At 52.6% G+C, this 27,682-nt stretch overlaps 1 protein-coding gene across 1 annotated transcript; it reads left to right on the top strand.

Moving 5' to 3' along the window:
• Positions 1-3,407: 3,407 nt before the first annotated feature.
• Positions 3,408-27,408, top strand: GLTP (glycolipid transfer protein). Its single transcript, XM_019467168.2, has 5 exons — positions 3,408-3,631; positions 20,331-20,389; positions 21,424-21,557; positions 24,235-24,385; positions 26,243-27,408. The coding sequence occupies exons 1-5, from the start codon at positions 3,529-3,531 to the stop codon at positions 26,423-26,425; spliced, it is 630 nt and encodes a 209-aa protein (XP_019322713.1). The 5' UTR covers positions 3,408-3,528; the 3' UTR covers positions 26,426-27,408.
• Positions 27,409-27,682: the final 274 nt, after the last annotated feature.

Raw genomic sequence — 27,682 nt, 5'->3', positions numbered from 1 at the left:
AGGACACCTGGGTGGCTCAGCTGGTTAAGCATCCGACTCTAGAGTTTGGCTCAGGTCATGATCTCACAGTTCGTGAGTTCAAGCCCCACACTGGGCTCCTCACTGACAGTACAGAGCCTGCTTGGGATTCTCTCTCTCTCTCTTTCTCTCTCTCTCTCTCTCTCTCTCTCTCTCTCTCTCTCTCTCTCTCTCTCTCTCCCTCTGTCTCTGCCACTCCCTTCTCAATAAATAAATAAATAAATGAAATTTTAAAAAGAGGAAACATCAAACAAACATAAACAGATATTCTCCAAATAACTGCCTTGCCTCTTCATAGTATCCAGGTCATGAGAGCCAAAGAAAGACTCGGGAATGTTCCAGACGGAAAAAGGCTCAAGAAACCTCATAGGACAACTAACTACAAGCAACATGAGATTCTGAACTGGACCTTTTTGCTACAAAGTTCATCATTTGGTCAAATGGTGAAACTTGAATAGATCTGAGCATTAGATGGTACTAATGTATCAGTGTTAATTTCCTGCATTGACAGAAGTACTTATAGTGATTCCACTGGAGAACATCCTTGTTGGGAGGAAATACACGTTGAAATATTTAGGGTGGTGGGGCATTGTGTCAGCGACTTATGCTCCAGTGGTTCAGGGATATACAGCTATTTGAATTGTACTTGTAACTTCTCTGTAAATTTGAGATTGTGTCAAAAGAAAAAAAAGAAATGTTTTGTGTGGCTTACATAGTGTTTTTTATTTTTATTTTTTAGGGAGGCTCCATGCCCGACACAGGTTGAACTCATGACCCTGAGATCAGGACCTGAGCTGAAATCAAGAGTCTGGTACTTAACCGACTGAGCCACCCAGATGCCCCTACATGATGTTTTTTAAAATTTTTGAATTAGCTGCCAATACCTAAAAATCAAGAGATTTTACCCCCTATTCTAGGTTTCTGACTTCTTGGGAAATCTGAAATGCTAACAATTCTGGGCAATGAGTGGCTAGGTGAACAGCCACACCGCCCTTTAGATGGGCCAGGTGACCTCTTCTCCACAGTCCCCACCACTCCTTACTGTATAAAACCTGGCCCACAGCATCCATGATGCTACCAGCCTGCCCCCGGGGACTAGCCTAACCTCTATGATAAACTATGGGAATCACCCAGAGCAGGTACTTAAAACATTTGTTGGCTGGCTGGCTGGCTGGCTGGGTAGGCAAGATGGGTCGATAGATGAACTTTCAAGATACTCTATGAACCAAGAGCAATGACCTTTCTCAGCACATTAAATATATGTTCCATGGCAAGACAATTCTTATAGACTTGAATTTCTTTTTTTAATGTTTATTTATTTATTTGGTGGGGGGCGCTGAGAGAGAGGGAGAGAGAGAATCTCAAGTAGGTTCCACGCTCAGCGCAGAGCTCGATCCTACAACCGTGAGGCCACAACTTGAGCCGAAATCAAGAGGTGGACGCTCAACCAGCTGAGCCACCCAGGCACCCCTAGACCTGAATTTCTTGTAGTGGCCATAGTCTCTGGGTGGTTTGGCTAGGATGCCGCAAGTTGAGAAATCAGGGTGTTGTCTGATGCTGGAGGTCCTCGTAGTAGGTTGTGATCTCTCTGTGGAATTGATGGAGGTGTCTGAAAGGTGGGTGGGGTACTGGCACTGGGTCAGGGTGCTGGGTAGGATGGTGAGGCTTCAAGGAGATGGTATCTTAAGATGCCTGAGGTGGGGAGGTTGGGTGGGGTGGGAACAAGCCAAGGTTGATGACTTGGGTTCCTATCAGTGAGAGATCTGACTTGATGGGGCATGTCAAGATCTGTGTCATGAGCGAGAATGATGATAGCTTTGTCTCCCTCAGACAGACCCCCTCACTTCCCAACTGCACTTGGGTTATAGCCTTGATGTGGAACAGTCTCTCTCTTCTCCCCTCTGCCTCCTGAAAGACTAAATTAAGAATATTTCATATAGTTTAGCAATGATTTTTCCGGCACTAGTGATTTCGCATTGCCCTTAACATGAAGTCCAAACTCTGTATCACCCCCTACCTAACCCAACATGCCCCTGCTCACCTGCCTTAGCTAAATAAACTCCTATCTCTCCACTCTCATACCACCCCCCCTCCCCCCCCCCCCCCCCCCCCCCCCCACCCCCGCGGGTTGCTTGCACACACCCAAGCTCTTTGTCACCTTAAGGCTTTTGCACATGCTCCAGCCACTCTGGCTGTCTGCTAATACTCCTTCAGATCTCAGCTCTTCATAGATATTTATTGCCCAAACCTCCTACATCCTATCTCCCTCAGTCACCCTCTGACATTCTGCTGTTTTATTTTCTTCATTTATAGTCATTAGTGTCCGAAATTGTCTTACTTGTGTATCGTATTGTATTGTCTCCCAAACTAGAAAGCCAGCATCACAAGAGCAGGAATTTTGCTGTACTATTCACACCTTTTATCCACAATTCCTACCTAGCACCGTGCACGGCACAGACTGGGCACAAGTAAATATTAATTCCAGAATGAATGAGAAGCTCTCAACAACTGTGTGCTAGATTTTTTGGGAGAAGATGGGTGTTGGGTTTTAGGACACAAGGATCTAGGTGGGTTGTGGCTGATGTGAATTGTGCTCCAAGTGGTGACAAGCATGTATCCTGGGCTATTGGTCTGAGGTTAGGTTTGGGGAAACAAGTGTTCAGTCTGATGGTGGTTGAGTTGGATGGTAAACTGGGCCAGGTCCCTTAGGTAACATCAGACCGTTCAGGTCAGACAGGACCCCAGATTTCAGGAAACGGGAGTCTCAGCTAGGCATGGCCGAGTTAAACTTGTGACTTGAGCAGCGTCCAACAGGTGAAAGATCATTGAAGAACAGTCAAACGTCCCCATTGGTTGCAGCTAAAGAGAACTGCGACCCGAAAATCGTCCAACAGGTTGCTTGGGGCTGTTGGAGGACAGACAGGCTCTGTTCTTGGGGAAACAGGTGTCCTCGGGAGCGCTGGCTGTGTTGGGCTGTAAAGTTGGGCTGGTAGGTGAGTGGAGTTGTGACCTGGGCAGCTCTACGCCCCCATCAGGCGAGGACCCGGCCCGAGCCGGTCCGCCCGGGTTGGGGGCGGAGGGGGAACACGTCGCCGGGGCCGCAGGGAACGCCCGCAGAAGGTTCACCAGGGAGCGGCTCACCTGGGCGGACCTAGACTGGCGAGTCCGCGCGCTTTCAGGCCGGACTGGCCGGCCCCGCCCCCTGACCAATGGCGGCGGGGAGGCGGGCGGCGACGGGCGCGGATTGGACGGGCGGGCGCGACGGCGGGCGCGGATTGGCGCGGGCGGGTGGGGGCGGGGCGGCGCGTCTGGACGCTTAGGCGCTTGGCCTGCGGGCGGCGCTGAGCGCTCGGCTACGCGGGCGCGGCGAGGGCGGAAGTGGCGACGCTGGCGTCCCCTGAGTCTGCGGCGGGCGTCAGTGACGGCCCCAGCGCTGACGGCGGCGGCCCGGGGGGCGGCGTGGACGCCCGCGGCGCCGGCTGGGGCATCACCGCCGGCCTCGACCCCGAAATGGCGCTGCTGGCCGAGCACCTGCTGAAGCCGCTGCCCGCGGACAAGCAGATCGAGACGGGGCCCTTCCTCGAGGCGGTGTCCCACCTGCCGCCCTTCTTCGGTGAGCAGGGGTGAATGGGGGAGCCAGCCCGCAGCTCTTCTCCGGAGCGCTCCCAGATGCACCCGAACCCCCTTCTCCCGAGCATCCTCCAGCCGTCCCTCTCCCGGACACCCCAGATCCTATTTCCCCAGGCACCCAAGACCCCCTTTCCTTACAGGCACCCCAGGTTCTCCCTCTCCCGGACACCCCCAGATCCTTCGTCTCCTCCAGACACTCCACTCCTTCATCTCCACCACCTCACACTCCACCGTTTCCTTAAGATGCCCACCCCCCTCCCGCGCGCCAGTTCTCCACTTCCTTGGGCTCCCCCGATCATCCCTCTCCCCCAGACACCCCTGACACTTCCAATCCTCCCATCTTCCCGAAAGCATCCCGCCCCTTCAACCCCAAATCCTGTATCCCTCACCCTATCATTCCCTTCTTGCTTTTCAGAGTGGCTTTCAACTCCCTCCCCTTAAAATAACCCTCCCATTCCATAAGCCCTCTCTTTTCCTTACATTCTCCAGCCTCCCCCTCGCAGGTGTGAACCCTTCTTTCCTCAGAATTCCCCCATTCCAGATCAAAGACACCCCACCCCTGCACCAAGGGAGGAAGGATGAGGAGGGAGGTTTTGAAGAGGGATTCGCGAAACTCTGGCACCCCTTTCTAGGGGGAACCACCTAAAGTGTTTCCTCCATTTAGGACAGGGGTCAGGTCAGGGGAAGCTGCTTTGTGGGGTGACGTCAGACACAGAGTGCTTGGCATGGGCTCTGGAAGAAGCCCCTGCCTCATATGGCAGGTCCAGGAAGGCTGTGGGAGCGTGAGGAAGGCAGTCGCTAAGCCAGTTTCAGAGCATCTTTCCTCACCTCCCTGAGCCCAGCCCAGGCCCTGGATGGAAAATGGGAAATAGAAGACAACACCACCCGCCGCTGCCTTTTGCCTTTCGGGTCCTGGCTAAAGGTGCAACCTGACCCTTCCATGTGGGCTTGCCCTGCGCCTTGCCCTGCTCATTCACTCGGTGGCCTTGCAGGAAGATACCCATCCCCAGGACAGAGTTCGGCTGTAACCCACAAACTGACAGAACCTTAACACTGACCTGGGGCTGAAGAGATCTGGCACACGGACAGCCACTCCCGTTACCCCTAAGTGGGTGGTCCCCATCTGTGAAATGGGTTTGCTGATCTCTCAGGCTAGCTGCGAGGGGGTAAATGTGTGTAAAGCTGTGAGGCCTTAAATGCCAAATGGATCTTAGCTGCGGGGGCAGCAGTTATCGCATCAGTTCCTTGGTCCAGTTTTGGTTCCTTCACGTAGTAGATGATTAATCAGGGTTTGAGTGAGTGCAGTCACCTGGTTCGTATGATCCTCAGACCTGGGTTAGCAACCCGAGAGCAGGGTCTCGGACTTTTATGTCCGCAGCTGCACCCTCAGTAACCAGAACAGTGCCTGGCACATAGTAGGTGCTTAGTCCATCCTCATGGAGTGCCTGAAATGTTCTTATCGGTTATCTCAGTGTTGAAATAACACTGACTCTCCAGGCAGGGGCTTGGGAACTCACTGGCTTTGGCACTGAGGAACTTTTTATTTGCATGCCTCCCCCCACCCCCCACCACCTCTTGTTCTGTGAACATTGGCAGGACTCAGCCAGCTTGCCCTGGACAAGGATTCAGAATCTGTTTAAGCTAATGGTTCTCCACTGAGGGCGGTTTTGCCCCTCAGGGGACAGCTGGCAATGTCTAGAGCCATTTTTGTTTGTCACAGCTTGTGTGTGCGTGTGTGTGTGTGTGTGTGTGTGTGTGTGTGTGTGTGTGTGTGTGTGTTGGGCGGGGCTGGGGGGGTGGCGTGCAGGGAGGTGCTGCTGGCATTCAGTGGGTAGAGGCCAGGGATATGCCGCAAAATACCTTACGATGCAGAGGACAACTTCACCACAAAGAATTGATCCAGCCCCAAATGTTTGCCTTGTCGAGGTGAGAAACCCCAAGTTAATCTCTTTATCTTCGGCAAAGGTGCCCGTACTACGGTTCTGCAGTTGGGGGGACCCTCACCGGATGCGATCATCTGGCTGCTTTTAGAGGAGAAGGGACGGTGGCCCCTGGAGCCAGCAGGGCCAGGATGCCAGGGCTGAAGAGCATCCCCTCCTCCCTTCCTCTGATCTGAAAGGACCCTTGTCTTTGCTGTGAGCCATGTGCCGTGGGGCAGCACATCTGTTGACAGAGGCCCCACTTATACAGAAGCCTCCGTGGGTTGGCCCACACAGAATAATTCTTAACCCTCTTAAAAGAAAAAAATGTGATAATCCATTTTGAACCATTTTGCTTGTCTGGGAGAAGAGTTTCTCCTGAGGATTTCAGTTTTAGGAGGATGCTCCCACCAGTGGCTTTTCTCTGGGACTCAGGGGTCCGTTGAGATCCACCATGGGCTCTAACACAGGGGCTCTGTCTCATCTTGGGGGCGTGTGGTCACCTGGATGGTCCGGGTGGCTTGCGTGTGTCTTCTTGAATGGGGCAGGTCTGGCTTAGTGGATGCAAGAAGTCTGAAATAGGTTGTAGCCACGCTTCCCTCTAAATCAGGGTCTCTCCACCATGGCACGGCTGACGGTTGAGGCAGGATCATTCTTTGTGGTGGGCGCCGTCCTGTGCATTTAGTGGCATCCCTGGCCTCTACCTACTCGATGCCAGTAACACCTCCCTCTCCCCAAGTTGGGACAATGACTTGTGCGAGGAGACAAAATCTGGTGTGAGAACCACTGTTCTTCATATAAATAGGGCAAAGGGCTGAAAGCTGTTTTGTTTTGCTTTAAACGTTTATTTATTTTTGAGAGAGCGCAGGTGGGGGAGGGGTAGAGGGAGGGGGACAGAGGATCCCAAGCAGGCTCCTCTCCGGCAGCAACGAGCCCGATGTGGGGCTCGAACTCACGAACTGCGAGATCGTGATCTCTGAGCCGAAGTTGGGAGCTCAGCCGACTGAGCCACCCGGGCGCTCCAGAAAGCTGTGTTTTTAAAAAGTATTGAATGCTGTAAGGAAGATCTGTGTATCGAAGGAAAAACTTTGCAAGAAGAAATGATAAATAAAAATCTCTCTGTCATCTCTTGAGCACTTACGATGTGCTAGTACTCTAATCCTCTCAGAACCTTTTGAGGTCGGGTTTTTTGGTTTGCTTGTTTTTATTTTGAGAGCATCTCTGTTGACATTCCGAAATACTTTCCTATTGGACTCATTTTTGTCCGTCTTAAGGGAAAATGCATAAGTTGCTTTTTTCCGCCCACTATATAGCATGACCATCTTCCCATGCCTGTCACCATTTGTCACAGCTGCTTAGAATTCCTTTGTTTGAATGTGGTCATCCTTTAATTAACCAGTCCCCTGCTGTGGGCCACGCACATCACTTCTCTCGTGGTCTGCTCTCGTAAACAACTCTCGTAAACAACGCTGCAGTGAACATCCTCGTATGTGTTTCTTTGTGTACTTCTTTCATTATTTGTAATTTTTAGAAGTGAAATTGCTGGGTTGAAGGATGCGAAAGCTTTTAGAGCAATCACATTTCTTTCACTTTTGTCGGGTGTGGTTTGGGACAGAGTTGGTCAGCCCGGGTGAATGCTGATTCCTCGGGCTGCGGGTCTGGTGTGGCTTAGAGCGTCCACATCTTGGGCTAGCCCTTCGTCCTTATCTCTGGCCTGAACCTCTGGCGTGGTACAGGCTTTACTATGTCCACTTAGAGTCCAGCCCCTTGTCCGGCTTCTTTCTCCACCTTGACCCAGTAATTGGATCTCATGTCTGAGTGATCAGCTTGCGACTGACTTCTGTGAGGCTTGCTCTCTCATCTTTTAGGTCAATTATGCAGCAGTGTTCTACAGTACTAACAATTAGAGGGCGGAGGCAGTGGGAGAGGGGGAGGGAGAGACAGGGATGTCATTTCATCTGGTCACTCCCTGCCTGGAAGCTTCGGTGGCTCCCTATTACCCCACCTTGAAATCTGTGTTGTAGCCTCTCTGGATGGCTTGCAGCCCCACGAGTGGTGCCGTGCCATCACTTGCCTCTGCCTGGCACACCCCTCCTCCTTTCCAGCCTACCACCTTCCTTTGGCCTGGCTGGGCTCCGCTTATCCCTACGGGAAAGTCACCTCTTCCGGAAAGTCTTTCCTGACTCCCTTAGACTACCACAGAACCTATCACATTCTGTGACTTTGAGCTATTTCAGCGCCTGGCCCCAGGTGAGCTGGTGATATTTGCTGAGTGAATGCTTTTGGTTCCATTCCCATGTTTTTTTTTTTTGTTTGTTTTTTGTTTTCTGGGTTCTTTCTAGAAGAAGTTTTGCTTTTCTCTCTCTTTCTGAATTAAAATACATAACTCACGGGGCGCCTGGGTGGCTCAGTCCGTTAGGCAGCCAACTTCAGCTCAGGTCATGATCTCAGGGTTCGTGAGTTCGAGCCCCACGTCGGGCTCTGTGCTGCCAGCTCAGAGCCTGGAGGCTGCTGCAGATTGTGTGTCTCCCTCTCTCTGTCCCTCCCCTGCCCCCGCTCTGTCTCTCTCTCAAAAATAAATATAAACATTAAAAGTTTTTTTAAATAGTAATAAATGAATAAATTTGAAAAAATACGTAACTCATAAACCGTACCCATGGCAGACATGACATTATTAACCAGTCACGATACCGCTCTCTCCCTTCTAGTCTAGACACAGCCTCGGTGTTTTTCTTAACACGCTGTTCCAGGTCCGTCGGACGTGGTGCATGAAGCCACGCCTGTCTGTTCTCACTGTTTAGGGAGAAACTGAAGATGCAGAAGCTGAAGGGAATGATCTCCATCTCTCAGTTCTTGACATCCACTTTCTGGGGATGATTTTTCTTCCTTCAGATCTCTTATGTCATTAAATGGACGTTCAGAGAATCAGGCCTTACAGGTATCTGGTGCTCATTAAATAGTCGTAGGGGAAACCCCAGAAAGAGTGATTTCCCATCCCTTTGGTTCAGTGCTCGCTCTATTTGGGGGGGGGGGGGGGGGGGGGGACAGTGGCAGCCCAGAAGGACAGAATTATCTTCTTGTTATACAGCCAGAGAAACCGAGGCCCAAGAGGTTAGGTGACATGCCCAGGGTCACACAGCCAGGGGGCAACCAATGGAGCCCAGCCACAGCTCAGGTCAAACCAGAACTCGGGCCTCAGGCCTCAGGATTCCTTATGCAGTGGTCTTGGCCATGTGCCTGCTTGCTGTCCTGGCTTCCTGTCCGGCAGAGGAGAAACCCCCTTCTGCCCCGCGTGGAGCCACCTGCATGGCCACTAAAGAGTCCAGGGGGCACAGTGACTGGTTCAAGATGCCGGAACCCGCAAACCAGATATGCAGCTTTCCTCCCGGGTGTTTGCCTCGTAATCGGCCCTCCAAGCTGGGCCCCGTAACCCTTGCTCATTTGAATGCAAATTTGAATGACTGGGATATAGAAGTCACCCAGTCATCCCAAACAGGTCAGCTTCTCCTGTAATTGGAACATGGCGTTAACCGCCTGAGAACCAGCCCCCTTAACACCCCTTGGCCTGGGAGTAAGAAGTTCCCCTTCTTTGAGGGAAGTTATCTGCCCCAGGGCAACAAGTACCTTCTGGGACTCGGGACCACCTATCAGATCTCTGCGGTGTTTTGTTTTTTAAGTTTATACAAGTTTTAAAGCTAATATCGCAAGAAAGATGAGCAAGAAACTGGATTGAACCGTCTTACTCTAGCAGCTTAGTTATCATTTTGGTTGAGTGTCTGTTGAAGGCTGGATTCTGTAGGGACCGGACATAGACTGTATGCCTGTGAGGGACGCTTTTAGAGGAAACTGTGTCCCTGTGGGAGGAAGAAGCCAAAAATACACTTTCTGCAATTGGGTTTTGCAATTTCGAAACTGCCAGGAGACTCTTACTGTCTGGTAGTGCCTTTGCAGGTAGTGGGTGGGGGCCCACTAGACTTTAGGAGCACCTACTGTGTGCCCGATGTCCTTCTGATGTGTCACGCTCATGATCTCACCTGGCCCAGGGAAGATCTGAGTGACCCCTGTTGAAAGAGCTGCCGCTGACTCCTGTGTTAGCCGGTTGTGTCTGTAACAGCTGTGAGTTGGCTGCTTTTGAGGCTCAACTGGGAGAAGTCACTTTGAACTTGGGTCCGCTGTCTGCTGAAGGCCTTGCTCTGAAAATCATAGGTAGATGAATGGGAAGAAACACGGGCCCTGGCGGCAGGCCGAGCCCACGCGAGCTTGAGTCCTGGTTCCACGGTGCCAAGGCTGTGTCCACGCCTAAGTTCATCCCCTCTCTAGGCCTCCAGCCCCGACTGGGCTTGGCCTCCCAAGAAGGATGGAGGTGACCTTCCCAAATGATTTTGGTGCTCAGCGCCCAGAATCGCTCCATCTTTGCCCAGATAGGACGGATGGCCTCAGGCCTTCAGACACTGCCACACAGCCCTTGGGAAAGAAACAAAGATTTCCAGAAAGAAGCTGTCTCTCCCATCTGTGGGTCTGGGGACCGACGGCCAGGGCTTGGGGCCAGCTGCTGGTCTGAGACCGCTCCAGCACCCTCATTTATAACATCCAAAGACCAGCGCGGAGCACAGACCACCGGTGCCCGCCTGCTTTGTCCTCCAGTGACTGCGAGTAGATCCTCCTCGTCCCCATGTTCAGAAAAGTCTGGCCCTGAGGTCAAGGACTGAAGTCTGGCTTCTGCTCCCAGAGGGACTCAAATGGAGAAGTAGGAGGGAAAGTGTCCACTCTGTCTCTTGCTAGCTCACCCAGGCCTGCCTCACCTCCAGCACAGGGCTGCTTGGAGGAACAGTGCCCCACTGCGAATCCCTCAGGGGCAGAGGTCGGGCCCTCCCGGGGCCCAGCAGTGCAGCCGGCAGAGCGGAGTTGTCCAGAGGTGTCGACCTGAAAGGGAATGGGAAGAGCGAGTGACAGAGGGCTTTGTAAAATATAACGCACGACCCTGATCACAGCTAGCGTGACTCCTGTCTTGAGTGGCGCCCACGTGCCGAGCTTTGAACGAGCCTCTGTCTCATTTCTAAGCCTTCTCATGACCTTACGAATTCGGAAGGAGTAGCACCATTTTACAGAAGAAGAAACCGAGGTTCCGAGTGGGGAAGGGAGGTGACCAGGTCGGCACAGCTGGGAAGTGGTCCACGGGGCTGAGAAGTGGGCTGGCCCTGTGATAAGGGAGGGCAGCACTCAAAGACCCGGGAGGTCTTACTCCGGGCAGAAGTAGCCCCGTTTCTGGCCCTTCCACGCTGTTTGGGAGTGGGGGAGGGGAGTGCTAGGAAATCCCCATCTGGCCAAGCAGCGCTGGTTTCAGTGAGCCACCCGGAGGGGCTCTGGTCTTAGGTTTCATTGTTTCAGTTTAAAAACCGCCTGGGTGGATGTTCACTCCTTTTGTTGCTTTCTTACAGTGTTACTTGTATCGGGGGCTTTTTTTTTTTTTTTTTTTTTTTTTTCTCTTTTTGGTTAGCGTGTTAACTGTATCTGAGCTTTTAAGTCATTACAGCTGATCCGCCCTCTCCAGGGTCCTATAAAAACCAGCCAGCTCACACTTTCCTGTGCTCGGAAGTGATTCATTTTCTGCCGTGCTGTTCCCCCAAGCTCCCTCACTCCACTCTCGTCTGAGAGCCCGTTTTTTTTTTAATGGTCTGGAGTACATTTGAAGTCCTTATTTTATGACAGGAGGTTTCCTGCTAATTGTATCCATATCCATCAGTAGGCTCCACTTTCTCTCCTCCCTCCCTTACTCTCTTTCTTCTGTGATTTCTTAGTCATTGGGAGCCTTCTTCTCTGGATTTCCTCTCTGAAGAAAAGCTTTGTCTGTTGAGAAAGATGAAAATGATGTTATAAATAATAATAATAATAAGCATAAAGAATACTTTCTTTTTTCCTGAGCATTTACTAGGTGCCAGAGACCGTGCAAAGCCCTTTAAACAACACCTCGTTTAAGCCTCCCAGCGACCCGATGAGGTGAGGTCCTGAGGTGGGGTCCGTTGTCGGCCTCGTTTTACCAATGAGGAAGCCGCGGCTCAGAGAGGTTAACTGATTTCTCCCAGGCCACACAGCAAGTAGAGAAAAATGAGTTTCCCAGCCACATCCCCACTTCAGGGGTGGCTTTTGTTGAAGGGGACAACTGTGGACAAAGGGAGTTGGCATGCCATAGGGGTGATTTTTAATTTATAACCAGTGTTTTGGATTGGCTTTCTTTTGTTTTGTTTTTAAATATTTATTTTTGAGACAGTGGGGTGGGGCAGAGAGAGAGATGGAAGAACCAAAGCGGGCTCTGCGCTGACAGCAGAGAGCCCGACACGGGGCTCAAGTCCACGACCCACGAGATCGTGACCTGAGCTGAAATCAAAGAGTCGGGCGCTTAACCCTCTGGACCACCCGGGTGCCACAGGATTGTTTTGTAAACATCCTTTCCTCTTTAGACAGTAAAAATTTTAAAAACGACAATTCACACAACAATAAAATGCCTTATCTCGAGAAGTCTTAGTTTTACGAAGGTGGGCATTCTCAAAGCAGGCCTTAGTATAGACTGAGCCATCACACACACACCACATACCTGTGGATTAATAAATGATTCACTTCCATCGGCTGTAATTTGAGTTCCTCCCATTATCGTCCTCGAAAAGCCAGGACCTGTAAAGTTAATCTGCCTCGTATCTTTAGCAATGGAACCTAATTATCCAGCTACTGAAAAAAAAAAAAAAAATTGAATTTGAAATAGAACCTTCCTAAACCAGGCTCCTAGCATCAACGACACAGGCATCCTGTTCTTCCTTTTTGAAGTAAGTATTGGTTGGGGTCGGGGTTTCCATCCTGAATCACACAGGCTGAAAGCAAAGCCTTGTGTCTAAGAAGAGGAGTGCTTTTTATTCCTCTGCCAAAATTATTCCTGAGATGGAATGAGAGGGGGGTCCAGGCAGGGCAGTTCAGTCGCCCCGTTGCCCAGTGTCCGGCAGGTGTCCTGGGGAAGCTTGCATATGTGCTGTGGTCGTGCTCACAGCGTTCGTAACAACTGTTGCTTTCCAACCACGTTGAAGCCGGAAAAAGCAGAAACGAGTCTGATTCTGGGTGACATATGGTGACTGATGGCTTGTGGGGCATTCTGCTCACTGGGCAACCTCCTTATCTGAACCCTGGTGAATCCCAGGTAGGAGGTTGTCCAGCCAGAATCGTCACGGAGGTCATGCACAAAATGCTTGACCTTGAAGCTGACCCCCTTCGTTATTTGTTTCCCAAGTATCTAGCAGAATGAAAGCACTACAGAGAAAGCAGGAGGGAGTGGTGCTCCTTGCCCGTCAAGAACAATTTCTTTTCGATTAGGCAACATGGTCCTGAAAACCTGAAAATGCCACGTAGAGCAATTTAGTGAAGGGTTCAGGGGGCCTGTGAGGTTACTGGCTCACACCTTTATCATAATTCCTATCATCGATGATGGCCCTATTTAGAAAACCGTGTGTGGCTTCGTATACGAAAGCAGAGACATTTGTGTTACATTTTGATGCGTTTCATCCAGAGTGGTTGAACTAGAGAAGGTTGGGGCATTCGTTACATTAGACAGCTAAAAAATATTTCGCCGTTTTAATTTTATCTTCTTTTTATTGTCAAGGTAAGACATTTTGTTGTTCTATGTTATGCCATTTTTCTATCAGGTTCGGCTGTTTCTTATTGATTTATCAGAGCTCTTTACATATTAAGGATAATTATCTTTAGTCTATGGTTTGTTTCACAGACCAGCCCTCCATCAGTTTGTTGTTTGCCTGTGATTGGTGATGGGATAGCTCCTCATGCCGCATGTAAGAGGTTTCTGGGTTTTGTAATCAGCTTTGTGGTATTTTCCTTATGCCTTCTGGATTGAGTAGCATGCTTAGAAAAACCTTCCACACCAAACAGAAGTGGCCATTTGCCACATATTCCAGATAACCAAGGCTTATTTAGAATCTGTGCTCATTAGGAGTGGTCCTATGGAGTCAGACGTTGGAGTTATAGCTTATTCTTTTCTTTCTTTCTTTCTTTCTTTCTTTCTTTCTTTCTTTCTCCCTCTTTCTCTCTCTCTCCCTCTTTCTTTCTCTCTCTCTCCTTTCTTTCCCTTTTTCTTTCTTTCCCTCTCTCTCTTTCTCTGTCTCTCCTTTCTTTCTCTCTCTCTCTCTCCCTCTTTCCTTCTTTCTCTCTCTCTCCTTTCTTTCCCTTTCTCTTCTTTCTCTTCTTTCTTTCTTTTCCTCTCTCTCCCTCTTTCTTTCTCTCTCTCTCCTTTCTTTATTTCTTTCCCTCTCTCTTCTTTCTTTCTTTCTTTCTTTCTCTCTCTCCCTCTTTCTTTCTCTCTCTCTCCTTTCTTTATTTCTTTCCCTCTCTCTTCTTTCTTTCTTTCTTTCTCTCTCTCCCTCTTTCTTTCTCTCTTTCTCTCTCTCTCTCCCTCTTCTTTCTCTCTCTCTCGTTTCTTTCCCTTTCTATTCTTTCTTTCTTTCTTTCTCCCTCTTTCTCTCTCCTTTCTCCTTTCTCTTTCTTTCTTTCTTTCTCTATCCTTTCTTTCTCTCTCTCTTTCCCTTTCTCTTCTTTCTTTCTCTCTCTCTCTCCTTTCTTTCCCTCTCTCTTCTTTCTTTCTTTCTTTCTTTCTCCCTTTCTTTCTTTCTCTCTTTCTTTCTTTCTCTCTTTCCCTTTCTCTTCTTTCTTTCTTTCTCTCTCTCTCTCCTTTCTTTCTTTCTCTCTCCCTTTCTTTCTTTCTCTCTCCCTCTTTCCTTCTTTCTCTCTCTCTCCTTTCCTTCCCTTTCTCTTCTTTCTTTCTTTCTTCCTTTCTTTTTCTCTCTCTTTCTCCCTCTTTCTTTCTCTCTCTCCTTTCTTTCCCTTTCTCTTCTTTCTTTCTTTCTTTCTTTTCTTTCTTTCTCTCTCTCCCTCTTTCTTTCTCTCTCTCTCCTTTCCCTTTCTCCTTTCTCCTTTCTTTTTCTTTCTTTCTTTCTTTCTCTCTCTTTCTTTCTCTCTCTTTCCCTTTCTCTTCTTTCTTTCTCTCTCTCCTTTCTTTCTTTCCCTCTCTTTCTTTCTTTCTCCCTCTTTCTTTCTTTCTCTCTTTCTTTCTCTCTCTCCCTTTCTTTCTTTGTTTCTTTCTTTCTTTCTCTCTCCCTCTCTCTCCCTCTTTCTTCGTCTCTCTCTCCTTTCTTTCCCTTTCTCTCTCCTTTCCCCTTTCTCTTTCTTTCTTTCTCTCTCCTTTCTTTCTTTCTCTCTCTTTCCCTTTCTCTTCTTTCTTTCTCTCTCTCTCCTTTCTTTCCCTCTCTCTTCTTTCTTTCTTTCTTTCTTTCTTTCTTTCTTTCTCCCTCTTTCTTTCTTTCTCTCTTTCTTTCTCTCTCTCCCTTTCTTTCTTTGTTTCTTTCTTTCTTTCTCTCTCCCTCTCTCTCCCTCTTTCTTCGTCTCTCTCTCCTTTCTTTCCCTTTCTCTCTCCTTTCCCCTTTCTCTTTCTTTCTTTCTCTCTCCTTTCTTTCTTTCTCTCTCTTTCCCTTTCTCTTCTTTCTTTCTCTCTCTCTCCTTTCTTTCCCTCTCTCTTCTTTCTTTCTTTCTTTCTTTCTTTCTTTCTTTCTTTCTTTCTTTCTCCCTCTTTCTTTCTTTCTCTCTTTCTTTCTCTCTCTCTCCCTTTTTCTTTCTTTCTTTCTTTCTTTCTTTCTTTCTTTCTTTCTCTCTCTCTCTCTCTCTCCTTTCTTTCCCTCTCTCTCTCCTTTCTTTCCCTCTTTTCTTTCTTTCTTTCTTTCTTTCTTTCTTTCTTTCTTTCTTTCTTTCACGGAGAAAGAAACTTTCACAACTTCCTTTCTCCCTGGAGGTAAGATGAGGAACTAGGAAACCATCCAAACCCCCTCCCTCCCTTTTGGCAGAGGGCTTCTGGATGGCATTTTAAAGAGCCTGTTTGCTGACAACAATAAAAACCAACTTGGAGGTATATCTGCAAAACTGGTAAAACAAGAAAGGTAATTTTGGGGCACGGCTACATTCCGTAGGAAAGGTAAGGCTGGGTAGTGTCACAGTCTGCCCAGAGCAGGGGCCAGCCTGAGTTTAAACTATTCAAAAGGCCACCATGTGCTTGGTGATTAAAATCATCTTCTGGTTTTCCTGTCAGAGTACTCTCCTTTTTGGTGAGTTCACCTGGCTGGGAACATTCTAGAAAGAAAGGTGAGGGAGAAGTGGAACCAGCCCTGGTTCTGTAATTACGTCTGAGTGCCTGGCTTCCTCTTTGTGACCCTAGGCAAGTCCCTTGACTTTTCTGGGCGTGGTGGCCTTGGACGGCACCAAAGACAGACAAGCCTGGAACATTCAGCAGGTCACGTTGAAGCAGGTTTCAGCCTCAACTGCGCCTGCACACGGCACCTGTGCGCTGCGGACAGTGAGGGACCTGAGCCCGGCACGGTTAAGTCACTCGTCCAAAGTCACAGACCTGGGACCTGAACCCAGACCAGCAGACCTCAGAGCACCACGCCGCCTCCTCCCTGCTCCCAGGTGCTCCGAAACTGACCCCGACGTGCGCGTCTCTGTGTGCACAGAGATGCCTCTCCTGGCGGAAGTGGACTCTGGGGTCAGCCTCCCCACCCCTCTCTCCTGGGGTCCGCCCACTCCCCCCCCCCCCCCCGCCCCCCGCCGTCCCTCTCAGCTCCGCCTCCGCTCCCCGCTCCAGAAGTACACGTAGGCCCTGCATCCCTGCCCTCCCCAGTGGAGCAGAAGCCGTGTCCCTGCCTGGTGGCCACGGCACACAATAGCCACTGCTCCCAGGGCCCGGCTCCTGCTGACCACAGCGGCCTCGTGACCCGCACAGCGCACTGTCAGGAGAACGCGAAACAAAAAGCCTTTCTCCCTGCCACCGGGGCAGGACTGCTCAGAAACTGCACAAGAGCTCTTTTCAGAGCGGAGGAGGCCAGATAACATTTTTCTGCGTCTCTGAAATGCATGCTCAATGACCTGTGTCACTGGGACAGGCCGGTAAACCGCCCGTGGGTGGTTGGCAATGACTGGTTCCGGAGCCCCGGGTCTGTACGTCCTCCCATGGAAGGTTCTCCTCGACTCGGCCCGTAGCGGGGAAAACGGTCACACGCGGACCGAGCGCTCAGTTGGCACGTATGATGCCTCCGCACGTCGCGCAGCCCCCCCGGGCCGGTCTTCCTACGTTCTCCTTTATCAGAGAAACTGGGGCCCCATCCCCTCCCCGTGTTCTCCGCCATCTTGGTGGTATGGGTGCCTCTAGAACCATGCGTCGGGTCAATCGGCACCACCAGTGGGTGGATAGAAAGTGGGACTGGAGGGAAGTTTCCACCGTCGGGCCACTCATTCGTGCCACGCATGCTGGGCACAGGGGGCACAGGGCGGGGGGGGGGGGGAGGGGGGGCCCAGGTGACCAGGTCCCTGCCCTCTCAGAGCTCAAGTCCAAGGGGGAGATGGGTGGTAAATAGAATGACACGTGGAACCACAAGCACCATGAAACGGACTCGGAAAAAAAGTAAAAGGAAAAAATACGACTTTATGAGCAAAAAAAACCCCACAAAAAACACAAGCCCTGACTTTTCCCCCAGCATGTTAAATGCGACAAGTTTTTTCCTAATTTTTAAATGTTTATTTATTTTTTGAGAGAGAGAGAGAGAGACAGACAGAGTGCAGGCAGGGGAGGGGCAGAGAGAGAGGGAGACACAATCCAAAGCAGGCTCCAGGCTCTGCGCTGTCAGCACTCAGCCTAATGTGGGGCTCAAACCCACGGAACCGTGAGATTACGACCTGATCCAAAGTCGGACACTTAACGCACTGAGCCACCCAGGTGCCCCGACAATTTTCAAACATAAGGTAAAATTGAAAGAATTTTAACAGTGCATATTTGCACACCCACCACCTGCATTCTGCCATTAATATTTTACTGCACCTGTCTATCCATCCATCAGTTCCCCCTGTATCTTTGGACATTATGCGTTTTTGGAGGATGAGGACATGAAGCCATCAGCCGGAGCTGAGGAGCAGTCAGTCCCCATGCAGCACATCCAGGGGACCCGCCTGGCCCCTGTGAGGGTCAGCATTGGTGACCCCTGGCTGCACAGTCAAGAGGGAACAGTCGCTGCGACTGGCTCGCTTGCATTACTATTTAAGTCCGGAACGCCTTGTCCTTCGCGGCAGCCGGTAGTAACGTGCTCCAGGGTTAGCAGATTCCACGACCGTCCCTGCTGGATGAAGTCAGTGGTGCGTCAGGCAAGATGAAAGATTGGGATGGGGTAGTTTGGGAGGCCGTCTGGACCCCCAGCCCAGCACCTGGGAGCCGCACCTGCATGGCCCCGTGGAAGGCGGTCTGGCCCCACAGGCACGGGAGAGAAGCCCAGTGGATGACAGAAGGCTGGCCAGTCAGCCTGAGGATTCTGTGCCTGAAGCCTGCCCCGGGCCTGACGAGGGGCCTCAAGAAGGCAGAGGATAGAGGGATGTGGGTACAGGCCAAGCATGTTCCCGTTGGGCAGAGATTCCTCAGGGCCCGTGGCTTCTGAGCACAGCTGGCTGACGTTTGCAGGACCACGGAGCTTGAAGTCGTGAACGTGGTCAAAATCCATCTTATTGAGTTGGTGCACCGGGCACTCTGCTAAATGCGTCCAGTACATGGTTTTTTAATTCCCGTGACAGTCCTATGAGTTAAGTACAATTACTGCCCCATTTGACATGAGAGGAAACCGAGGCACCCAGGCGAGGAGACTTGCTCAACTGGGGTGTGGCCGGGGCAGGATTCAAACAAACCCCATCTGTCTGGATGCCTTCCCCACTTTCTTTCCACTGGCTTCTGGGGTATTTCATTTATAGTGTCTAAAGCTGTTTCCCCAATGCACCTCTTTTAACAGCTGTGCTTGGACTGTTCCAGATGGCTGGCCAGGTGTGCCGGGTCACCTTGGGTGGAATTCAGTCTGCAGCTGCCCCTCCCCCAAGCCTCTGCTCCCGTGCGGTCAAGGTGGCGTGCACACGGAGGCCCGTGCCTGACCTGCCGGGCGAGGAGAGTCTGGCATGTCCCTCCCGTGGGTACCCACGGTGGCCTGCTCGGGCGTCTGTGTCCCCGGGGCCCTGTGGTCTCTCGACACAGCAATGAGGAGGGGAAGAATGTGTTGGGGGAGCACAGCTGGCTTCAGGCTCTGAGGGTGAGGGTTGCGCTGAACCTGCTCACGAGGGAACCAGCTCTTCCCTGCGTGTTTCCTCCATGCCAAGCCCTCAGCAAGAGGCTCTGACCTGTGGGGTGTCTCAGGTCCTCACGACAGTGCCAGAGGGTCACAAAGGAGGGAAAGGAGGGGGGCAGGCTGCTCAGAGTCCCAGGCCCCGCCCATTTCGAGGTCTGCCTTTCATCAACTCAAAGGTGTCAGTGGCGGGGCGCCTGGGTGGCTCAGGTGGTTAAGCGTCCAACTCTTGGTTTCTGCTCAGGTCACGGTCTCATGGTTCGTGAGTTTGAACCCGGAGTCTGGCTCTGTGCTGGCATAGTGCAGCCTGCTTGGGATTCTCTCTCTCTCTTCTTCTCTCGCTGCCCCTCCCCCACCCGTGCTCTCCCTCTCGCTCGCTCTCTCGCTCTCAAAATAAATAAACTTCAAAAACAAAGACAAAAAACGGTGTCACCAGTAACACCAAGAAGGGAAAACCCCCTCCAATTAAGAACATTCCGATTCCAGACATAAGCAAAACGTGTGCCTTGGAGGTGGGTTCTTTCAAGTCCTGCCCGCGGCATCTCTGATCGGTCCTGCTGCCCCACTGGCTAGATGGGAAGGCTGAGGCCAGTGCCTGCAGAGCAGGGTGGAGGTTGAGCCGGCGTCCCTCACGCAGTGTTAAGTGACTGGGACCCCATTGCTGACGTGTTCTCCCGGGCTCTGATGCTGGGTCTCCGAACCGTGGAGCCTTTGCGTCGCCAGTTTCTTTCTTACAGGCTGGTGAATGAGAAGGTCATTAAAAAAAATTTTTTTTAACGTTTATTTATTTTTGAGAGAGAGAGAGCATGAGCAGGGGAGGGGCAGAGAGAGAGGGAGACACAGATTCGGGAGCAGGGGCTCCCGGCTCTGAGCTGTCAGCACAGAACCCAATGCGGGGCTCAAACCCATGAAACGCGAGATCATGACCTGAGCCGAAGTCGGACCCTTAACCGACTGAGCCACCCAGGCGCCCGAGAAGGTCATTTTTAATCAATCTGGCCCTTCTGCCTCATAAGACTCCTCAGACTGGTCTATTAGCAGTGATCCGCCTTGTTGGCCAAGAGGGCTTTCTCAGAACATTATTTCTGCAAGGTACTGTATACAGCTGTGCTGATCAATAAGGTAGCCACCGGCCACGTGTGCTATTTACATTTCAATGAATGAGAGTCAAGTAAAATTACAAATTCAATTCCTCAGTCACACCACATTTCAAGTGCTCGGTAGCCACGTGGGGTCTATATTAATGCAGATACAGAACATTTCCATCACTGCAGAAAGTTCTGGGCAGTGCTGTCCAAGAACAAAGGGCGCTGCGGATAAAAGGATTTGCCCCCTAGATATTCCAGTTGGATTTTAAAGGCTCTGACAAGTCCTGCAACAAGAATCTGGTCTCACCTGGAGCCCACCGCTCCAAATTAACTCGCCCACAAGCCTTCTTACCACCTATAAACAGCTCCGCTCATCCCTAAACACACCAAGTGAACTGCCTTCCTGTTCCCAAGCGTCTGTGGCCTATGGAGTTCCTGAATCTCCTCCTTGTTGGGAATCTGAATCTCTCTTCTGGTTTTGTCCCCAGATTGCCTCGGGTCCCCAGTGTTTACTCCCATCAAGGCAGACATAAGTGGCAACATCACGGTATGTACTTGGCCCAGCAGCCACAGCCCGGAACCTCCACTGGGACTGTGAACCTGCATTAGTCACCAGTGCCCTGCTCCTGGCCGCAGGCTCCCCAGGTTGAGGAACAGGAAGGAGACGTGGAAAACAGGCTTGGCCCCCAGGTCATCTGGCCCAGGGCTCTTGGTGCTCCTTTGAAATCATATACCCCGCAGTCACAGCCTGACGGGGATGACAGTCTGAAGGGTTGACCTGGGAAGGAACCTCCTGGTTCTTGTATCCACCCCGACCAAATAAGAAGTAAACTCCAAAGTCCACGGGTGCATTGGCTCGGCCCTTCCCCCCTCCCCATTCCTGGGTCATCCCCTGGACTGCCGTCACCCAGCCACTGCCCTTCTCCCCGTGAGGATCCACGTACGGCCCGGCCTGCCGCTTGGCCACGCTGGATTGTCTCATTTTGTCAGCCCAGCGGCCCTTTGAGGCTGGTCTGTCGTTATCCCCATTTTACAGATGAGGAAGCCGGGGCTCGGCGGGGTGGAAGGGCTCACCTAAGGTCACACAGCAAGGAAGGAGCGGAGGTGGGATTCAGATCCAAACTGCCTGGCTCCGATTCAGGAGCCTTGTTCCCGGACATCTTTGAATCCCAAAGCGACCGTACACTTCCGATGCTCAGGGTCTGAGGCGCCATCGATCGTGGTTGGCGAGCATGGACCCTGGAACCGGTCTATGCCGGATCCCGCTGCCAGCTATCCCTTCCCCTGTCTGAGCCTCGCTTTCCCCACTGCAAACGGGGATCATGACAGCAACATCAGGACCACTGGGAGGATCAGTAGAGCAGCGCCCACAAAGGGCTTTGCCAACCCTCCCGGCTCACGGAAGGTGCTCGGTAAACGTGAACAGTCATGGTAGTTACTGTCACGTAGTTACCGGCACAAGCCCCTGCTGCTGGTGCTGGCGCGGGTGGGAAGGAGAGGGGTGCTCCCCGACCAGGCGTGGGGGACGGCCGTCCGTGGGGACGGCCTTTCCAAGGGAGAACCCCGTGTGCTCTGTTTCAGAAAATCAAAGCTGTGTACGACAGCAACCCGGCCAAATTCCGGACCCTGCAGAACATCCTGGAGGTGGAGAAGGAAATGTACGGAGCAGAGTGGCCCAAAGTGGGAGCCACGCTGGCGCTGATGTGGCTGAAAAGGTGATGGGCTTGGGTGGCAGGGCGTGTGTGGCCGTGCAGCCCCGGGGGCCCTGCTCTGCAGACTAGGAGAGTCCAACCCTACTGTTGCCCTCCGAGGCCACCCCCGTTCCTTTCACGTGTGTGAAATGCTGAGAAAAAGTGCCCAAAGGGCCAAGGTCCCTCTGCTGGTGATGCTCCCTTGTTCCAGTCCCATCAGAGGCATAGCAAGTGAGTGCATACTCTAGATGTCGTTCTAATCGTTTTTTTTACGTCTGATCGTATTTCGTGTGCTGTGAGTTAGGTGTGGTGATCATCCCCATCTCACAGGGGGAGGCCACTGGGGCTCTGGAGGCCAAATAATGTGCCCAGGTCACAGGGTCAGAGCTGGACCCCAATGGCCAAGCACAGTTGTGCAGGTTGTACGCTGCACAAAGGTGTCCTATCTAGGGCTGGTTGCATCATGCACGTGCCAGGTTTGACTTTATGGGAGCTTCTTGACAGGAATACAGCATCTTGAGGAGAAGGCACTCTCTCTGATTTGCACAGAATTGTCCCATGGGCTGGAGGCAGGGTACCCTGATAGGGGATTTGAACCCAGACAGTCTTACCCCAAACTTGAGAATGCTCATAATCACTATATATATATATATATATATATATATATATATATATATATATATATATATATCATCCTTCCAGCAGATACTTGACCCCACATCCAGTTGTTCTCATCTCACAGATAAGACCACCGAGGCTCAGAGAACCCGGGCAGTTGGCTGGCTGAGCTCACACAGCTCTCTACCAGCCACAGAATTCTCCTTTAGCTGTGTAGACACCACTGGCAGCTGCCATGAAGCCAGGCACATACTCCGCCCCACGGATGTTCCTAGTGTTGCCCTCTCTTGGGCCTGGAGTCAGGAAGGGTGCTCCTCCCCTGTGTCTCTCCCCAGCCCCAGCCGGCCGCGTCTCCCCACCACATACTTCTTCGGTGAAATGGAACAGAGAGAGTCTCCCACCTGGAGGGCGCAGCCGAGGACGTCAGGGGGGTGGGTGGGCTGCAGTTAACGCCCTCACAGCATGTTTTAGGGACCACCCTCACCCACTTTTGTCTCTCGGTGAGAGACTCACAGGCCTGGGTGAGGCCTGCTCCCTGGTTCATCCATCGGCAAGTTCTGCCGGTTTCTTAGGAGGAGCAAGGCAGATGGTGATGTTCAGCTCGGTTAGATTGTTCGTGTCCCGATCAGACATGGGCAGAGCCGGGTGACTGGGAGGGCGGGTGAAGGGAGATGCCAACTGGCTGAGCACATAATAAGCACCTGCTGTGTGCTGGGCCTGTGGGATGCCGCATTGAACAAGTGGGGTCCCTCTTCAGATACCACAGCCTGAGTAGGGTATCTGGCTGGTGGGTGCATCCTGACAGCAGGGTAGCAGTGCCTGGAGCAGAGAGAGGTCAGGGAGGGCTTCCTGGAGGAGAGGTGCCAGGCAGAGTCTCTGGGACTGAGCAGGAGGGTCCCAGGAGGATGAGGTCTTGGAGAGGTGGGAGGGCAGGAGAGACCCGGTGCCTGCTAGTCTGGGAGGGTCTGGTCTCACAGGTTCTGGATGTGAGGCAGGAGCAGGGAGGGACCAGGTGGGATTGGACAGAGGTGAGTCCCAGCCTGATCGGGGTGCTGGGGAGCCACCGAGGGCCATGAAGGTGTTCAGCCACAGGGTCAGATGGTACCCCATCCCGGCTGCTGGGTAGAGGGCGGTCATTAGGGCTGTGGGGAGGCAGGGGCTCAGCAGAGGTGGCCGAGCAGGATGGGGCTGGGATTGTCCCCTGGGCTCAGTCCCACAGCCCAGGCTGATCCCTGATGGTTAAGGGCTCTGATTCAGGTATGGAGGACTTCCCTTTACCTCACAGGTGACAAAGAGACCCTTTAGTCCCAGTGCTCCTGCCCCTAAAAGCCTCCCCTCATCCCCCGCCAGCCTGATCCCCACCTCTCTGCAGGGAAGGAGCAGAGCAGCTCATCCCGGGACTCCGGGGGGAGAGGGAAGGATGGGGAAGGAAGGAGTCGGGCTCCGGGGTCAGACAGTGGGGTTCGCATCCTGGCCTTTGCCTGAGCCTTTCGGGGGTGCCTCGATGTTCTCCTCTGTGAAACGGGCAGGTTGTGCCAAGCCTAGCCTCCTGGGGCCGAGGGAGCCGGAGATGAGATGCCGTGCATTCAAGGGCCTGGAGGAGGGGCTCAAGCGGCCACGGGAGGGTGTAGACAGTGGCTCGGGGCGGTGGTGAAGGCGGGGCGTCCAGGCACAAGGCGGGCCGGTCAGTGTGTCCATAGTCCGTGGTCCGCGAGCTGACGCGTGGCGGGGGCTGGCCGCGTGGACACAGAAGTGGGCAAGGCAGGCCCAGACCCGGCCTCGTAGACCTCGCAGCCCGGCGGGGAGCGCGGCCAGCGGCCAGCGGCAGGTCTCCTCTGGACAAGGTGCCCGGGAGCCGCTGCGCTGAGCCGGCCGGTCACGTTACACGTAAGCGGGGTCGAAGCTACCACCTGAGGAGTGACCACCACCGGGAGCGTGTGTGCGCGTGCGTGTGTGCGCGTACCCGCGGCTCAGAGCGGGCGCTCGGGTCCAAGTGCGTCAGGGTCTGTGCAGGGGTGTGCCGGCGGCGTGGCGGGTCCGAGCGCGCCCGGTCCTGAAGCGCCGTCTCTCTCCCGGGCCGCAGGGGCCTCCGCTTCATCCAGGTCTTCCTCCAGAGCATCTGCGACGGGGAGCGGGACGAGAATCACCCCAACCTCATCCGCGTCAACGCCACCAAGGCCTACGAGATGGCCCTCAAGAAGTACCACGGCTGGATCGTGCAGAAGATCTTCCAGGTGGGCCGGCCCCCCTCCTGCCACGGCTTAGCCGTGGCCCTGGGCGACCCGGTTGGGCCCAGCTGGGCCTATTCGGGCTGAGGCTGGCTCACGCAGGGGCCCTGTCACGTGTGCTCGCCCAGCCCCACCTGTGGCCGCGGTGGGTGTTGCCAGAGCTGCTCCGTGCTGTTTCCGTTGAGTGTCCCGTGACGCCTGACCGGGGGGCTGTGGGAGCAACCCTGGCGGAGACTCTTGAAGACCGAGGGTCGCTGGCGGGCAGGCCTGTTTGGCCCCTTGGATTCTGCCCGGATCCTCACCCCGGGAAGGGAGGGGAAGAAGGGCTCCTGTACCCACCGGGGCATCTGCTAAAGAGACGCGGGTCCACAGGGCTCTTGGTGGCTTACGTTGGGGTGACATTAGCCAGGGTTTCTGGAAGTGGGGCTTCAGCACCAGCCTGGTTGCCTGGGGACCCCCAGGATCGCCAGCTGAGAGGCCCATCGGGAAGATGTCAGGAGGTCCTTGGGGTGCCCCCCATGCTGTCTCTGGCTAACTCTCGTCTCTTGGCCCCTCGTCTGGCCCAGCCTGTCCTGGCCACCCTCCCCTGCAGCCCATCCCCTGTCCCCTGAGAACCGGGGTCCAACAGGCTGGTCTCTTTCCCACAAGGCACAGGCTGGGTCAGGAGCCAGTCTGGGTACAGGCAGGAAGAGCTGGGCCACCCCTGGTGGCCCCCCAGGTGGCACCCCTGGCTGTCCCCCCTGGTGGGGCTGGGGGCAGGGCCCAGGTGGGTGCCATGAAGCCCTGCTCGCCCTCCCCCACGCTGTGTTGCCCCCTACAAAGTCCTAGCAACCCGCACCTGAGTGATAACAGCATGTCCTGTGTGCCTGGCCCAGGGCGGGCTGCCCACACATTCTACTCTTCACGAACGCACATCCTCACCTCCATTTCATAGATGAGGAATCTGGTGCTCAGAGAAGTTGGTTAATTATCTCGCTCAAGGTCACACAGTAAGATGAGGTCTGGGATTCCACCTCCCTGAGCCTCAGCATCGTCATCTTTCAAATGGGCATAAACTAGGCCTCACCTCCAAGGGTTGTAGTAAAGATTAAAAGAGTTAATATGTACAAAGTGCTTGGTGCCTGGTTTACACTCAGTAAATCAAAGCTTTACTGCTGCTGTTCGTATGCATGATTTTATTATTTATACCCACCCCAGCCTGTCTAACTCCTAGCCTAAGCTTCTGACTCAGCTGCAACCTTTTCTTTCTGGCTCTGCAATTCTGCGCGTTACCTGTTCTCTGTACTTTTCAAGTGTCAGGGGAGCCTTGAAATTTAGGGACGTGTAGCCCCACCCCCCCCGAAGGAGAAAAGAGGCCCCCGTCCTTGTCAGCAGCCCTCTCCCCTGGTCCGAAAGTGCGGTCTCTGAAGAAGCAGTCCATCTTCTCCAGAGCAGGGGACCCAGAGGGAAGCGGCTCGTCCATGCTGAGCACCTACTGTGTGCCTGGTGCATGCTGAGTACTTTGCACAACCTCCTTGATCCTTACGAGAGCAACCTGATGCCCGTGGGTGCCATTATCATCCCGATTTTACAGATGAGGAAACTGAGGCTCAGAGAGGCTAAGTAACTTGCTCAAGGCTCACAGCTAGTCGGCGGCACAAGCTGGAATTTGAACCCAGGTCTGTCTGTCCCCGAAGCTGGTGTCCTTCCTGCTGTCCCTCACGGGGGTAGAAGGGAACACACATCTCCCTCTTCCTTTCCCTTCCGACACCATGAGTAGCAGGGACCTCGGGGACACCCCCTCCCAGAACCCCACTGTGCCCCGCCTGGCGGCCCCTGCTGGTCCCCTAACTCTGTGCCCCCTCCCCTCTCGCCCGTCTCAAGGCAGCGCTCTACGCGGCACCCTACAAGTCTGACTTCCTGAAAGCGCTCTCCAAGGGGCAGAACGTGACAGAGGAAGAGTGCCTGGAGAAGGTCCGTCTCTTCCTGGTCAACTACACGGCCACCATCGACGTCATCTACGAGATGTACACCAAGATGAACGCCGAGCTCAACTACAAGGTGTAGGCACGCGCACCCCAGCAACCGGCTAACCCGAATCACTGTGAATCAAGCTGGCGGGCCGCCCGCACCGGCCCGCGTGCCCCCACCCCGGAGCGGCCCAGAGTCCGGCCGGGGTCTGCAGGGGCCGGGCGGCCCAGGTTTTTATTTTTAAGTCATTTTTGGGGGTTTATCCTCACGGAGCAATAAATAACGATCCTACTTCCGAATCTCCTTTGAATTTCACAGCAGCACAGACTGACTTTATCCCTTCATTTCAGTGTGGGAAAGATCAATTAATGTTTCTAATCAAGTTCTAAGGTTTGTTTTTTTTTTTTTTTTCTCCCCCCACGCGGAGCATAACTCTGGGGGAACTGTGTGTCATACCCCTCCCTTGAAAAAGAAGCATGTGTCCTTAGGATCTGGCTGAATGATGTTTTGGGTATTTTAAGGACCATGAGGAGTTTGATCTGAAATTACACAGAGCCCCTGTTGTGGGATTTTTTTTTTTTTAAAGCAAACCGGCGTGTGTTCTCATGTGGTTTGCACAGCCCGACCTCACAACAGTCATTAAAGATACTGCTCTTTCTTACTGTCTTTTGCCAGACAGTTTTTTTATAGCCGAAACCAACCAGCAAGCCTTTGATGGCCACGGGGAGGGTTATTTTAAAGCTATCAGGCACAAATGAGTGGCCCTATGTGACTATATTTGCATTTTTCTGCATAGTTATTTTCTTCAGGGACAGCTTTTCCAACCTAAGAAACTACCTACTGTGTGAACTCTCTCAAGGGGGAGAGGATGAACCCTCCATCTACTGAGACCCAAGAAAAATGCCTCGCTGCCTTAACTGTCCTTCTTGGCGCTAAAAAGAGCTGTATTTTTTAAAGTGTTGGGGCGAACAGAGCAGCCCCAAAAGAATTGATGTGTGTTAAAACCCACTGAGGAACAATTGGTGATTTTTATGCAGAGACTAAATGATCCTTAATAAACAAATCTCTATTTTGGAATCACCTTGGTGTGCTGGTTTTGGTTCTTGATCCCTTTCCCACCCTCCTGCTTCTGGATAAGAGGTTACAACTGGGGACCAGCCAGGGCCCTGCTTTCTGGCCTCCGTGGTTTACAAAAATAGAAGTGGTTGCCACATTGAGAAACTGGAGAAATTTCACACACAAATCTTGATTTCTAGCTTCTTTAGAAGAAAAATCAGACTGCGTGGCAGGAGCTGAGGAATAATTGCCCCCTTGGCTGGGTAGGACGAGTGGACAAATATATTCTCCATTTTG

The sequence above is a fragment of the Panthera pardus genome, unplaced genomic scaffold, assembly GCF_024362965.1.
Source record: "Panthera pardus isolate Hobbes unplaced genomic scaffold, ASM2436296v1 HiC_scaffold_15, whole genome shotgun sequence".
Lineage (NCBI taxonomy): Eukaryota > Metazoa > Chordata > Mammalia > Carnivora > Felidae > Panthera > Panthera pardus.
The sequence above is the reverse complement of the archived record's forward strand: the minus strand, read 5'-3'. Positions and strand labels throughout refer to the sequence as shown.